This window comes from Helobdella robusta (genome assembly GCF_000326865.2).
Source record: "Helobdella robusta unplaced genomic scaffold HELROscaffold_7, whole genome shotgun sequence".
In the NCBI taxonomy this organism is placed as follows: domain Eukaryota; kingdom Metazoa; phylum Annelida; class Clitellata; order Rhynchobdellida; family Glossiphoniidae; genus Helobdella; species Helobdella robusta.
Genome location: NW_008705398.1, coordinates 2,463,624 through 2,479,968, shown reverse-complemented (window position 1 = coordinate 2,479,968; position 16,345 = coordinate 2,463,624). Strand labels below are relative to the sequence as shown.

At 35.0% G+C, this 16,345-nt stretch overlaps 1 protein-coding gene across 1 annotated transcript in view; it reads left to right on the top strand.

Moving 5' to 3' along the window:
- Positions 1–12,950, top strand: part of HELRODRAFT_120609 (hypothetical protein) — a gene marked incomplete at both ends in the record, with an annotated part of 34,660 nt that extends 21,710 nt beyond the window's left edge. Inside the window, 2 exons of the mRNA XM_009030821.1 lie at positions 6,127–6,168; positions 12,879–12,950. Coding sequence (XP_009029069.1) covers positions 6,127–6,168; positions 12,879–12,950 — 114 coding nt within the window. The remainder of the gene's footprint in view (positions 1–6,126; positions 6,169–12,878) is intronic.
- Positions 12,951–16,345: the final 3,395 nt, after the last annotated feature.

Here is a 16,345-nt window from a genome sequence, read left to right as displayed (position 1 = left end):
GTTGAGATGTTGTGTTGTTGTTTGGTTTCAGTTGAAATGTTGTATTGCTGTGTGGTTTCAAGTTGAGATGTTGTGTTGTTGTGTGGTTTCAAGTTGAAATGTTGTGTTGTTGTTTGGTTTCAAGTTAAGATGTTGTGTTGTTGTGTGGTTTCAAATTGAAATGTTGTGTTGTTGTGTGGTTTCAAGTTGAGATGTTGTGTTGCTGTTTGGTTTCAAGTTGTGATTTGTATCATGGTTGTTTGTAGGTTGAGGTTTAGAGAGTAGAGACTGTTATTACATCCTACTATATTACTGGCCGGTGTTTTGTTGTGATATTGAAAAAAAATTTTTGTTAATTTTTCCCGTGTTTGTGTGTTTGAGTGCAGCTATGTGATGCGTAGGTGAATTTTTGAAAAAGTTGTTGTTTCGATATTTCATTTTAGCTCATTTATTATTGCCGTACCTTGCTACATCTCAGTTGAAGAGTTAAGTTTGATGTTTTAAATCAGGCCATGCGAAGTTACCTGTGTCGTTGTGGAGCGTGTGGGTGGGTGTTTTGTTGGTGAGGACGAATGTGGTGAGATGTAGTTGTAGTGTAATATTGTGTGGTGTGGCTGGTGTAGTGGGGTGTAGTTAATGTAGTGTAGTCGGTGTGGCTGGTGTGGGGTGGTTGGTGTGGCTGGTGTTATGAGATGATGTTATGATGTATGGTGTTATGAGATATAGTGTGATGTATCTGATACAAGCTTCATACAAAACATAAGCTAGCTTACATAATAGGGAAAGTTAAATTTAACGTCTAAAGTCTAAATCTACCGTCTGAGCTAACTTGACTTGCCAGTTCATTTCTTCGTTTCATCGCGTAACTGTGTACGTGTGTGTGTGCGTGTGCGTGTGTGTGCGTATGTGTGTGCGTGTGTGCGTTATTTTTCATACGTTGTTTGTCGACGCACTCATTTTTTATTCATCTCATCATCATCATCAACATCACCACAATCATCATCATCATCATCAATATCATCATGATCAACATCATCATCATAATCATCATCATCATCAACATCATCATCATCAACAACATCATCATCATCAACATCATCATTATCAACAACATCATCATCATCAACATCATCATTATCATCATAATCATCAACAACAACAACATCATCATCACCAACATCATCATCATCATTCCCACATACGTTGTACCTACCTATTAAGCGTGCCAGTCTGATGATGATGTTGTTGATGCTGACGGAACACTATCCCAACCGAACCTTTAACATCCTCTCCTGGTTCTTCTCCATCGATCTACAGCTGCCTCGTGCAAGTCTTCTTCCATGAACAAAGAGATGAGTTGCAGCTTGGATATATTTTGTATTAAGGTCAGTGCATGGCCAGAAGTTGTAGTCCTGTATGCATATTGAACAGCAAATCACAATTGAGGTTATTAAATGATGAGGCGCGTTATTAAAAGCCTTCAATACAATGAAACATTCCATTACTGCGATGATGTTTAAAAACCACCGCCAATGAAGAAACCATTCAGTTGAAGAAAAATTTTGGTAATGGATGGATGGATGGATGGACGGACGGATGGATGGATGGATGGATGGATGGATGGATGGATGGATGGATGGATGGATGGATGGATGGATGGATGGATGGCGGCTGGATGGATGTGTCGGTAAGAAGGCGGATGTTTCCCCCTGCATACGAGAAATGATAAAAATTTACTTTGCATTCCAGCATTTTTGTGCATTAGGAAAGTTTCCTGGAGGTTCTTTATGTGACTGGAAGTCATTATTATTCAATCAAGGCTGTTGTTTCTGACTCGAACAGGCATCGAGTGACTGACAAACAACATTTTGTTTGACCAAACAGTGAAAACTTCGCACGCATTTTAAAGTGCTAACATCTTCGCCTGCATCAGCAACTTCAATCAATCAATCAATCAATTAATCAATCAATCAATCAATCAATTAGTGACCCTCCTTTGTCCATCGGAGGACCGTCGAAGCCGATGGTGTACATCTAAGCATGCTTTTTACATTTATTTTTTTCTTTCCAAAAACCTTTCATCCTTTGGCCAGTTTTATTGAATTCAGAATACCAACACCAGTCGATTCAGTAACTCAGCAGCAATGAATGCATCCAACGTCACTCAGTAACATAAGATCAGTTAAAAATTCATAAGAAAGAAGCCGCTTGGAAATGAATAATCGCGAATTAAAAATAATTTAGCATAAAAGTTGCTCCAGGTTGAATTCATTCGCACCGGTCGGAGCTGCTAGTGTAAATCAAATTGGAATCGGAAGGAGAAAAACATGTCTCTGCTCATTGTACACTTGTTCATTTATCAACATTAAACACACACACATACAAACACACATACACACATAAACACACAGAAACACATACTCCATACACACAAACAATCACACACACACACACACACACACACACACAACCAAACACATACACACAGACACATATGGTAATATATGACAACAATTAAATTAGTAACCAGATAAAAAGAGGAAATGTTAATATGGTAGGCACATATGGTATGGTATGGTATGGAGAATTTATATAGCGCCCCTCTATGTAAAACTCAGAGGCGCTGTTCGAGAAGCTGCCGGTGAAAAAAGTGATGTTTAAGTCGTTTTCGGAACATGTCTCTTTCATCCATACTATCAACGACATCATCGGGCAGTTTATTCCAAACCTCCGCTGCAGCCACGGAGAAACGACGCCGTCCATAATTTTCTGTCCTGAACCTAGGAACAACGAGTTTCTTTTTGGCAGAGGATCTGAGTTTTCGCCCCCCGGAAGCCGTAGAGACAGGCACGATCATCTGTTGAAGGTATCGAGGACCAAGCCCCATCAAACTGTCTCTTGTAAACATTGCTATTTTGAATATAAATTCTCCATGCTGTACCTGTTGTTTGTTTAAACTTTCTATCGATCCTTAACATTTTCTGGTGGTGTGTAAAAACACACACACACACGCACATAAATACACACAAACACACATACAAACAAACAAGCACACACACACGCAAACAAACACACACAAACACACACACAAACACAGCAGTTCGTTCTGAGGCCGGCACTCTAAGTAGCACATCTACAGCTTGAGCCACCGAGCAGAAGTGTGTCTGGTTAATTAAATTTATAAAAAAAAGCCTTTTTGTATGATTCCTCATTTAGGGCTTAGTTTCCATCACCTCATACTTCTTCCATGCTGCATTCAACTTCAGGCCGCCTTTTCTTTTTTCACATTTTGACTTTTTTAAAAGAGTGTTAACTAGGAAACATTGTTTTTAATTAAACATTGATATTATTATTATTATTGTTATTATTATTATTATATATTATATTATATTATTATTATTATTATTATAATTCTCGTATTATTCATTATGCTGTACGAATAATACGAGGGTTGGACGTTTACGTTCAGCTTACTGTTTTTAGGCATAATTTCGATTTTATGTCCTTCAAATTAGTTTAAAAATTGATTCTGTTGACTTGAAAAATTACGAGGATTATGGCGATACTTTTAAAATAAAATTTTATTAACCTTAAATATTGTATTTTAATTATTTTAATTAATTCAATTTACGCTGTCAATTCAACTAAATGTCCACATTGCGACAAAACGTTTGTTAACGTTAATAAACACTCCTGGAGGTGTACTAAAAAAACTGCTAATTCAAACAACAACGTTGTTCGTTCAAATGTAAAATCAAACATAAACATTTCACCTGATATTTATAATGGCAAGTCTGTGAATAATTATTCAATAAATTTAGAAAATAATGTTATAACATGTTGTTGCGGAAAAGGATGCAAAGGCAGGAAAGGGTTAATTATGCAAAATGAATTTCTTGCATGTCTCCCAAAAACGTTGTTGCAAAATGAATAAAGAAATTCAATAACGGATAACTCAACAAACATCAAGCTACACAAGTGTCGACCCAATGGTCCGAACAAACGTCTACTTTCAACTATAACAACAACCACTTCCATGCTATGACAACTTCACGCCGGCCTTCCAACAAATGATTTACAACTATTTTGACACAAACTATGGCACTCTTAAACAACAAACAGTCAACAGAAACTTTGTCGCTCCCATATAAGTCAGGTGGTTTAAATGTTAGATCACTCAAACATTTTGCCGAATCTCTAAGAGTAAAATTACGAAATTACCTTAAATCAAACGGCCACGAGAAGCTAAAATGCTTATGAAGTGAGTCATACAATAAGTATATTAAAATTGACAACATGCTTCCCCGACTCAAATGACACAAAATCGACACTCAGCGCGCTAAAGAACCGGGAAGTAAATGAAGAACTAGAACATTTGCTGTCACTCCGCTGCCAAGGGACCATTTTAAATCGATTAAAGACAACATTCCCGCAGTCAGAATTGCTCACTGGTCAAGGTTCACCGCCAAACTTCTTGAAGTACTGTTCAAATTTGTTAGGAAAAGCCTCATTCAACAGCTTCCAACAAATGCTAATCTATTTAGATGGGGAAAATCGTCTTCTGCCCTTTGCACACTTTGCAATGCTCGGCAAACCAACAAACATGTCCTATCCACCACGCCATAACAATTTTCTAAATATAATAATAGAAAAATTGAAATCATGCGCAGGACCAGAGGTTGCGATGTATGCAGACGTCGTTTATGATGGGATCCGCCCACTGTCGTGTCTCTTCAAATCACTTCGTCCCGACATCGTACCACTCCGTGACAACACAATCAAAATATTAGAGCTCACCGTCTGCAAAGAGTCTAATTTTCTCAATTCTAAACAATATAAAATAGACAAATATTCTAATAACCTCCATAACAATTTACTTGACAATTTAAAACATTTAAAAATAATAATCAACACGTTTGAAATTTCGCCCTTCAAAAAGACCTCAGAGGCGCTAACGATTATGGAAGTGAGTTGCGTACGTACGGCTCTTTATAAGGGCAGTGCAATGAATGGAATGACATTGGCACGCACGAGTAAGCTCGAACAACAGGACGGTGTTTCAACCTTCTGCCAAACTGAATAACAGACAACGCAGGGTTCCTAGACAAGCCTAGATATAATTATATAATATATAGGTATATATATAAGTGTGTGTATATTGTTAAATCAAATAATTTAAATAGCTAAAAGTTTACTGTCTGCGTATGCAATTATATGCGCATATTCAAACAGACAATGCCCACACATGCACGCTCACACACAGAAGCACACACAGGCAAACACACATCAGCACAAACAGACACAAAAATCCATAACACGCATACCAGCAGACAGACACACACACGCACAATCACACATACCAGCCCACACGCACAATCACAAATACAAATACCCACACAAACACACACACGTGTTGACAGATTTTGTTTAAGGAAATTTGAGATGCATGTGTGGCGTACGTACTTTTGCGGTGGACTGCTTGTTTGTGGATGTTTTATTTTAATTAACTTTGATTTTTTTTCATCTAATCATGTTCAGTTTGTTATTGAAAATATCTTCACATGCTCATCTCACAAAAACAACTGCAATAACTCCGACAAAATATTTAATAACATCTGAGCCAGCACCAGAGGTAAGAAATCGCACGTCCGACAGCACAAAATTAGAAAGTCTTGATTCCAATTACAAAAGAGACACCCGTAAAAACGTGGAACAATTCCGTCTTGCCAATTTGAAAAATAATTAGTTGTCGAATAGTTTTTAATGCTTTGGAACAAACAAAGTCTCGAAATTTGATCAGTAACAAATTTTTATTTATTTTATGTTTTCGCGAGATTACAAATCAATGGACGTTGGCGACGATGATGACTTTTGTTGCAAACTGACTGAACCAACCACATATTGCATTTGAAATATCTCCATGTCTAAATTTTTTTGAAAATTTGTTGAAATTGAAGGCAAATAACTAATAAATATTATTGTAATACCAATCAAATTTTATAAAAATTCAGTAACCAAATTTAATCAGTTACAATCCTCCAATCACAACTCACCAACCACAATCAACCAATCACAATTCACCAATCACAATCTACAAACCACAACGGCCACCAATCACCTAACTCGAACCACAACCCCATCACACAGGGCCTCTTCGTCTCCACGGTCTACTGCTTCCTCAACTCAGAGGTTGGTCGGCTGATATTATTAAAATGGTTTATTTCAATTTTCCAAGTTCTTTCATTACTTCCATTCATTCAAATCTTTGTTCTCTGACTTTTACCATGTGTTTGAAATTATTTATTATTGCACTAAACATATTATTGTGTTTTTTTTATTGTAATTTTTTAATTGCTCGGTCAATTTTTGTCGGTCGGAATGAGTTGTGTGTCATGAAAATTTGGTAACATCGAAATTCAATAACGGGGGGGGGGGGTTGAGGGAAGGTGCGGCCGTTTGAAGTCGGGTCCATGGCCTCTTCAAGATGATGAATCACATGAAATTGTTATAAAATAAATTTTAAATATTTTTATTTAAATTTTTAATGACTCATTAAGGATGCAAACATTCAACAAACTCCACCACTCGTCCAATTGTTTCCATGAAATTTCAAGTGTTCATGGGGCTTTTGGACGAAAAATAAAATTTTAAATGTTTTCTTGTACGAACATAAATCAAGCACAACCTATTAATTAATGAACGAAGTAATATTTATTATAAAAACTGAATTATACACCTTTTAAGATTTAATATATTATAATATATAATATTATATAATCTCAAATATTATATAATATTATAATATAATAATATGTATTTATATATATATTTATTTATTTTGAAAGAAAATAATGTTTAAAAACACACAATACTAAATAAGTTTAATAACCTGTTGATGGAGAAGGTTGCATTTATTTTATAAAATACCAACATGGCACCTCTAACCATCAACTTAATTGGAGTTCATTTAATTTTTTTTATTTGATTTTTTTTTGTTTTTTTCATCATCTCAAAATGTCTTTTACAGATTAAAAAAGACTGCACCGCCAAAAAATGCGTGCTTCAAATCTGTCAGCTTATTTTTTCATATGTTCAGCAGATGTCAGCACGATTATTATTTAAATTATTAAAAAATTTTAATTTTTAATTTAATGATTAAAAATTAAAATTAAATTAAATTAAAAAAATTAAAATCTTCATAAAATTTAAAAAAAACATTAATTTTGTTATTGACTCGTACAAGAGCAAACCATTAGATCGTGATTTTGAATGTAAATTGAAAGCGGCAGTGAACGCGCGAACGTATGAACACACGTGCTCATAATCCTTCGAACGACTACCATTTCATTATTAATATTTCATATTTCATTATTAATTAATTTCATTATCATTATTAATTAATTTCATTGTCATTATTAATAAATGCATTTGCATATTTCGCGTCCTTTTCTTCGTTCATTGTGCCATGCACATCTTGAATTCCTATCAAGTATTTTTACTCCTATGATTCTGATCAGAAATCATAAAGACCTACTGAAACATTCATCTTGATTTTTTTCTTTATAACTTTTTAAGTAGATGTGTCGTTATGAAAGAATGTATTAATGTTGTTTAGCGGAAAATAATTTTATTATTTTATTTTTATTTTATTTTGTGACGCTCTCTGCATAGTTAAATTATCAACTTTCTTGTTTAATCATCTTCATTGTGGATGGAGATTTTAATACGAAACTGCTCGGCTTTGAACAGGCATTAATATTCCTGAGAATGAATCCTAAATTTCACCCGAATGCATTTTTGGGTTTTTCGCTTTCGTTTTCTTAAAAATAAATTTGTCGATAGGTATTCATTATTTTTAATGCGTAGTGAAGAATGAGTTTAGTGATTTTTACTATTTTTTTTTTGATAATTTTTATATTTCTCCTGACGTGTTCATAATGACATAGCTGTGTTCATGTTTCGTGCTTCATTAAACATTTCAGCCACCATCATCTTCATCACGTCATCATCTTCATCACGTCATCATCTTCATCACGTCATCATCTTCATCATGTCATCATCTTCATCACCAAATATTTTTTCTTCTTCATCAGTGCCACCACCGCCACCATCATTCTCATCATTATCATCATTCATCATATGGCTTTAATAATTAATACCGCCATCAAAACCATCACTTATATACATTCATCACCGCTACTAATATCATCATCATCATCGTCATCATCATCGTCGTCGTCCTCTTTGTCTGTATGATATTACGGTGATTTATGTGATTAAATGATTTATTCATCCAATTGGAAGAGTTTTATTCTTATATGGAATGCTGCCACTGCCCTAGTTTAACATCAAAGATTGTAGTCTTTGGTGGAATTTAACTTTGGGAAATATCCTCGTAAGGGCTCATAACCCCGAAGTCTTCCGCCACATGGTTTTCTCACCACTGATGACATCATCATTGTCAATGAAGTCATCACTATTATTATCGTTGTTATCGTCACCTGAAGTGCATTCATTCAATGATCATCATATTTTTTTTCTTATTGACGAAATCGATATCATCATCATCATCATCAGCGGTCCGCCATTTGTAAATCCATTTGTAAGGTCTTTGCACTGGCGACTGATCTGTGAGTGGCCACCAGACTGTTGTAGTAGTCGTAGTAGTAGCAGTAGTAGCAGCAGTAGTAGTAGTAATAGTAGTAGTAGTAGTAGCAGCAGTAGCAGTAGTAGTAGTAGCAGTAGTAGTAGTAGCAGCAGTAGTAGTAGCAGTAGTTGTAGTAGTAATAGTAGTAGTAGCAGCAGTAGTAGTAGCAGTAGTTGTAGTAGTAGTAGAAGTAGTAGTAGTAGTAGTAGTAGCAGTAGTGGTAGTATTGGTGTTATATTAATAGTGGTAAGAACGAATTAGAATTGGCGGGGATGGCAAAAGAAATAGATTAAGAAATGGAAATAGCTGGAAAAACAATTAATTACTCCAATTGCTTCATTTTTGTCGGCAAAAAATTTTCGAAAGAGACTCCATCTGGAAAATAATTATCTACATTCGCTTTCAAACGTTCATCATCATCACTGCTTCTTTATTGGCATCATCATCGTCAACGCTATCATCAGCATTGTCATCATCGTCATCATCATCAGCACAGTTATCATCAGCAGCAGCACAGTCATCATCATCGTCATCAGCACAGTCGTCATCATTATCATCATCAGCACATTTATCATCATCAGCAGCACAGTCATCATCATTATCATCATCGTCGACTCGCTAAAAGGCTTCCACTTGTTCACATGCACATTTTGTTAGATTCCATACAATCATATGAAAGCTAACCAATGGTTGCAAAATAATTTCTCCAGAGACGAAGGCATCCTGCAAGTAGAACATTCATTAGCGAGAAATCTCACAAAAAGTTGTCATCTGGTCGACCAGAGTAACTTTTTAAATAAAAAAAGCGATCTGAAACGCTTCTTCTTGTTGCTTCTAAAAAGTGGATTCATCTTGAGAAGATGGAAAATTGGAGACGACCGAGCATGTTGTGCTGCAAGGTGCAAATAAAATCATCTCGCTCAGCTTTCTCAGGATTCATCAGACGCGTTGCACTTTTCATTGTTCGTCTCATTGCCTTCACATTCGTTAACACTTTTGAAGTCGTCTTCAACAGTGCACATCACCAAACAACAACAGCACAGAAAACTACAACACACAACAACGAAATTAAATAACTTTCGAGTTGCGTGCTACAAATCCTCATCATACTTCCATCATACTCACTCCCCACATCCTACACCACATAAAATTCGGAATGGACAGTAAATGAAAATGAAATATTTATAAAAAGCGTGAACAAGTATGAACGAATGAACGAAAAAAATGAGTGAATGAGTAAAGAATGAGTGAGTGAATGAATGAATGAATGAATGAATGAATGAATGAATGAATGAATGAATGAATGAATGAATGAATGAATGAATGAATGAATGAATGAATGAATGAATGAATGAATGAATGAATGAATGAATGAATGAATGAATAAACGAATGGAGTATCAACAGAATCAATAGGCAATCAAGTTTCGTTGGATTTTGTTTGTTACGAATGTGCAGCATTTGTTTGTGTGTTTGTTTGTTTTGTTTGTGTGTGTGTGTGTGTGTTTGTTTGTTGCATTAACAATATAAATGTCTTTTTCTTGATTTATTTTGTTATTGAATGTCGCTGACTGGTTTCTAGTTATTTTATTTTTTTTTAATAGTTTTGGTAGTTTTTGATTTATTTTACATGCATGTATGAGTAATTTTGTTTGGAATGCTGATTTAGCCATTGTGATATTATTATAACTGCTGGACAATATTATTATTATTATATCATTCGAATGATCAAATTATTATTTGTTATTTCAATTATTGCTATTTTTGCTATATTTGTAATCTTTGGATTGTGAACGATCGCAAAAAGAAGCCTAGGTATGTAGAACTCTGCTGAGACAGAGGTTTCCAGTCATTTTTTCAGCGAGGTTTGAAGCGAAGTGGCAAATGTGATTGATGTTGTTACATAGATTAGTTTGATGTTTTCAATTACTGTTGGCATTCAAATAAACCTTCAACAAAGTTTGCATTTGAAGCAGTTGTGTTCATCTATCGGAAATCATGAACCTACGGAATAACGAACACTTGACGATCGTTGGAAGCTACAACACGGTGTTGGAAGTATAGAGATCATTGAAGTTATAACATCGGTGTTGGTAGTTACGAAAATCAAGGGTTACGACAATATGTTGTCAACTGTTTTTTTTACTAAATGTTTAAGAGTTTCGTGGATCATCCTCCGAGAACTACTGGGAAGGAGTGTGTGTGTGTGTGTGTGTGTGTGTGTGTGTGTGCGTGCATACATACGACATGATTAACATTTAACAAATATGTATATATACATATCCTATCTCAACGTTTTTGCGTCCATCCACGAGATTGAATTCTATAAATATTTTCTTTCTTGCGAGAATATTTATAGGATACTCAATTTAAGATTCTGCTGAATTGTTTAACAAAATAAAAACTTGAGGAGATCAAATGAAAGATATATATCAAAGATTGTCATTAATTTTAACTGATGCAAATGGATGAAGAAGATTAAAGAGAACCGCGATCAATTGGCCATCCTGTACTTCCATCATTTTTCAGATTTAAACTCAACTCTCCGAACTACTAATTTTTAATTAATTAATTTAAAAATTTCGTTTGAATCCGCTTGTTTTTCAAAGTATTTATTTGCATAATTAATTGCGCTCGTTTGCTTCTCCCCTTCATTCACTCGATCATTTGGAAATGAGAGAGCAAGTAGTAGTAGTGCTGCACCATAGCCATTGCCCATTAATCAATTTTTGTCATCCATGCATGCATTTGCACGCTCAATCTATCTTATATTCAATCATTCACATATTATTTGCATTTGAATTGATCGTGTGAGTATTTATTTCTTCTTTTCAATCTATCATCCATTCATTCATTTTCTATTTGTTTTTTTTTCATTCATTCATTCATTCATTCATTCATTCATACATTCATTCATTCATTCATTCATTCATTCATTCATTCATACATTTATTCATTCATTCATTCATTCATACATTCATTCATTCATTCATTCATACATTCATTCATTCATTCATTCATTCATTCATTCATACATTCGTTCATTCATTCATTCATACATTCATTCATTCATTCATTCATACATTCATTCATTCATTCATACATTCATTCATTCATTCATTCATTCATTCATACATTCATTCATACATTCATTCATTCATTCATTCATACATTCATTCATTCATTCATTCATACATTCATTCATTCATTCATACATTCATACATTCATTCATTCATTCATTCACCCATTCATTCATTCATTAATTCAATCATTCATTCACTCATGATATTTTTATTTATACAATAAATATAAAAATTATATTATATATATTATAATTATATATAAATAAATATTTATATTTTTTTTCATTAACCTGCGTAACAGCGTTCGCAGTTTGTTATTAGAAATGTTCCTTTTTACTTTTTGTTACGAAGTATCGACAGACTGAAGATCGATTTTAAATTGCATTGCGAGATTTGCTCCAAAAAATTTCAAATCTCATTTTGTGCCGCTGACAACTTCATATCAGAGAACGAAAGATAAACTACAAATTGTTCGGTTCGATTGATTCATTTTAGAATTCATTCCTAATAATTCACAAATATATTCAACAAAAAGTTTTTAAACTACAAATTTTGGACATGTTCTGTTTAGGTGTTTGGTCTGAAAATTTTTTATTTTACATTTATTTTACATGATTTATTTTTTATTTTACATGATTTAATTTACAAAATTTACATGAATTAAACTGTGTGTGGCTTCTACTCTGTTTGTTTGTTCCTTTCTTTCAACACGTAGACTTGGAACGGCAATATGTTTGGCATCTTAATTGTGAAGTGTTTGTCGACTCTATTTTCAGTTTAATCCAAATAAAATCGCCATTCATTTGTCGTCATTGTTCACAAACCTGTGAAATAAAAAACTGCTGCTGATGCTGTTATCATGCAGGCGAATACAAATCTGTGAACTGTTTGTAGCAATGTAAGATCTGTGAAATAATAACAGTCGCTATGAGATGAGCCCCATAAGTGACAACTCGTGTAAGATGATTTGAAATCCTAAATTCGAAACTCATCGTTATGTGAATTTTTAAAATTAAAAGTTAAAATAGCATTTTTTTAATTTAAAAATCGGTGTAAATGGAAATGTGACAAAATGTGCTTGGTGGCCACTGCGGTGAAGCTTGTATTTGTATCAGCGCCATGATGAAACGTATTCAAACGGCCAAATGATTTTTGTAATTTTTTGTAAGGTTCGTAAAGTGCTGAGGAAACATTTCGAGAGGTGGCGCGACAACCACAGCACCCACCTGCAACACTCACAACACATGCGCCAGATGACATCTAGTTTCCTAAACAGGAAACACCGGGTCCTTAGAACTCGTGTCAACAACAACAACCACGGTTGTAACAACAACAACAACAGCAACAACCTCGTCAACAACAGCAACAACAATCCCAACAAACGTTTCAGTAATTTCAGCAATAAAAATGTAACCAACAACATCTATGATAAGAATATCAAACTGCAACAACACAGCAGCAACAACAAGTTGCACGCTGTCCCCAACATCGGCGCCACTCCGCAAGCGTCTTCTCTTAAAAATTCTTCAAATCGGTTGAGTAATTTGAACAACGAAGCGAACAGCAACAACAACAACACTAACAACAGCAGTAACAACAACAACAACAACAGCAATAACAACAACTACGACAGCATCATGTTATCTATATACAACAACAACAACGAAGAACGCAGCAGCAACATGACCGGAAAGAAGAAAGTCAGTTTCCACATCGACAGCCTGCAGAAGGACGACAGCAGCAACATCAACAGGCACATCAACAACAACACGACATCGTTTTCTTACGCTAGACAAAAACGTCAACATTTGAAACAACAACGCAAGCAGCAGCAGCTGCTGCTGCAACAGCAGCAGAAAAATTACCATCGTAAGTGTCGGCGGGTGCTCTTCGGCAGTAACTGCCTGAGGAGGAACAGGTCACTGAAATCATGCAGGACTCACTTGAACATCAATGCTGACAGTGGGAAGAACAAAAATGAAGATGATGATCACGTCATGAACATTAACAACTCCAATGACACCAACAACAACAACTCCAATGACACCAACACCAACAACAACAACAACAAAAACTACATCAACAAAGACATCAACACCGCAGACCACAACAGCGAAAAAGATCAACCAAACCAAAATGTACAAGTCAACGACTTGGAAAATAAATAGCTCATGAATATTTTTGCAACCGTACTACTATCTATAATCTTTAATTGATTTCGTTTATCATCACTCGTTGCTTTCGTTTATTTAGTGAATTGTTTAAAAGTGAAAAACTTGCGAACGTATTCAATATCGTTCCCGTGAAATTGTTGGATGGCAATAAAATTTTTACAAACAACAAATCCGACGAGTCCCGTTGGTGGTGTGAGCCACGCCGACAAGTCGTGCGTAGAAATGCGGTACGCTGATGTGAGTGTTATCAGGTAATTAGTAAAAATTATTTCATAACGACGGTGCAGACGAAATATTTCTCTGTCTGACGTGTCTCAGTTCTATAACGATCGAAAAGTTCGCAAAAAATGAACGCAGCGTAACCGTCACAAATGTGCATATTTACTGTATGTTTAATTACTGTCTTGGAGGGAGCTCGAGGATTCGGGATTGCTATGATTTCTGCGCGGTAAAGTGTGCGTGCGTGTAAACTTTAGTGCAGTCTTCCTGACACCAAAGTTTTATTTCTAACTAAGCAAAGAGCAATTTGTAACCGGTTTTGCGTTCGTCAGAGCTAGTAGGTTATTTATAGTTTACAAAAAATATATAATTCTCAGTATCTTTTGGCGACTGGAAGAACTGTGACCATTTAGAACTGTTATTAGTTATAATTGTTGGAACATCATATAAACTTCACACAGCTATCAAAGATGGAGGGATTAAATTTGTCGGTTGTAAGGGAGAGACCGCCATATGAACAAATAAAATAAATCTTATTTTCTACCACATCGCAACTGCATTCGACAAAAATTTCGTGCAAAACATTTTGTCGTTGATAAAAATTTGTAAACGTTAAAAATAGATTATAATATTGATACACGAAACTCTTTAAATAATGATTCGCAACGATGACGACCGTGATGAAAATGTGTGGCCGCTTGTCCTCTCACAGTTGCAAAAATTTCGTTTAATTTAAAGATAAAAGTATTTTGTTGGAAGTGGTATAAGGAAGCAGTCAGGTTGACACGTGGTGCACGGCATCAATTCAATGAAGACGACGAGGGACTCATTGAGGTGAGGGTGGCCGGTGGTTTCTCAGCCTCACTACGTTACACTTTCAAACGCCTGCTCACATTGAAACTGTGTTTAATTTAATTAAGTTTTCGGAAATTCATTTACATGTTAGTTTTTGATTATTCTGCAAGTTTTTGCATAATTAATTACAATAGTCCACATTGTTAGTTTTGTTAGACTTGAATGCGTTGAAACAGCGTCAACCACCCCGCCACACTGACCGACGTCATCATACGTGCACGGCCGCCCCCAACATTGACATCCTGATCTTTTTACAATAGAACACTTAACACCGTGCATAGGTGACCCCGACGGATCGCAACGACGACATGGAAGTATATTTTCAGTTGTTATTTTTATAAGCAGTCCAACTTCAAAAGCATAAAAACAAGCCTGAATATAACGACGCGGCAAGCAGTGGAAGGAGGATGTTTAATTGCTTGTTCGTAAAAATTAAACAAATATCACGTCAGAATTATCAAAACATAATTTTTGTGAACTTGAAATCAAACTCGAATGTAGCACGCAATGCGAGTGTTCCAAGATCAATCATTGCATCATGGTAAGAAATAAATCGAAATAAATTCATTCATCAACTCAACATTTCATTCAACATTGCGAATACAGCAACTGACTGGCAGATTTCGACAGCAACAAATGAACACACACACACGCATGCACACACACGCATTAATATTATTATTATTATTAACGATTTCACACGTTACGAGTAGTGCCAATTTTGATCTCTTATCAATTATTGTATTAATCAATTAACTACATAATTAATTCATTCATTCACTCGTTAACTAGATCAGTGACAACAGACATCAAACATCTTATGGAAGAAGTTTACGAATTCAAAATGCAGTGCAGGTAAGTTAAAGTTTGATACATAACCATAGAAAACAGACTAAAAAGCAAAGTTTTGAGCCAGGAAATCATAAAATGTGAACAGGTCAAAAACTTGAATGAAATAATATATCAAAATTGGAACTATGAAGCATTTGCAAGGGACTACTTAAGGAGTACTTTCAGAATATTTCAGTAGATTGGAATAATTTCAGAAGAGCAGAGAAAAGCGGATGATGAAGATGAGGCAGCAGAGGTCATCATGCTTGCACCCTGCAGTTTTAATGCAAACAGTCATAAGAGGTGCCTCACCCACATGCAACTACATCTTTAATCTGCCTTCGAAAGAAATCTGAAATAGTAAAACATTATCAATCCTTACAAAAAAGTCAGACATATTCAACCTACACCTGAAAACAAAATTACAAAAATAATAAAAACAAATTAAAACATATTAAAAAGAAGAATCGAAATTCAATTAAAACATCTGACTTGAAAATAAACGAATTGAAACCACCTTTAAAACATCAACCAACCCAATCAGATGAAAATTAATT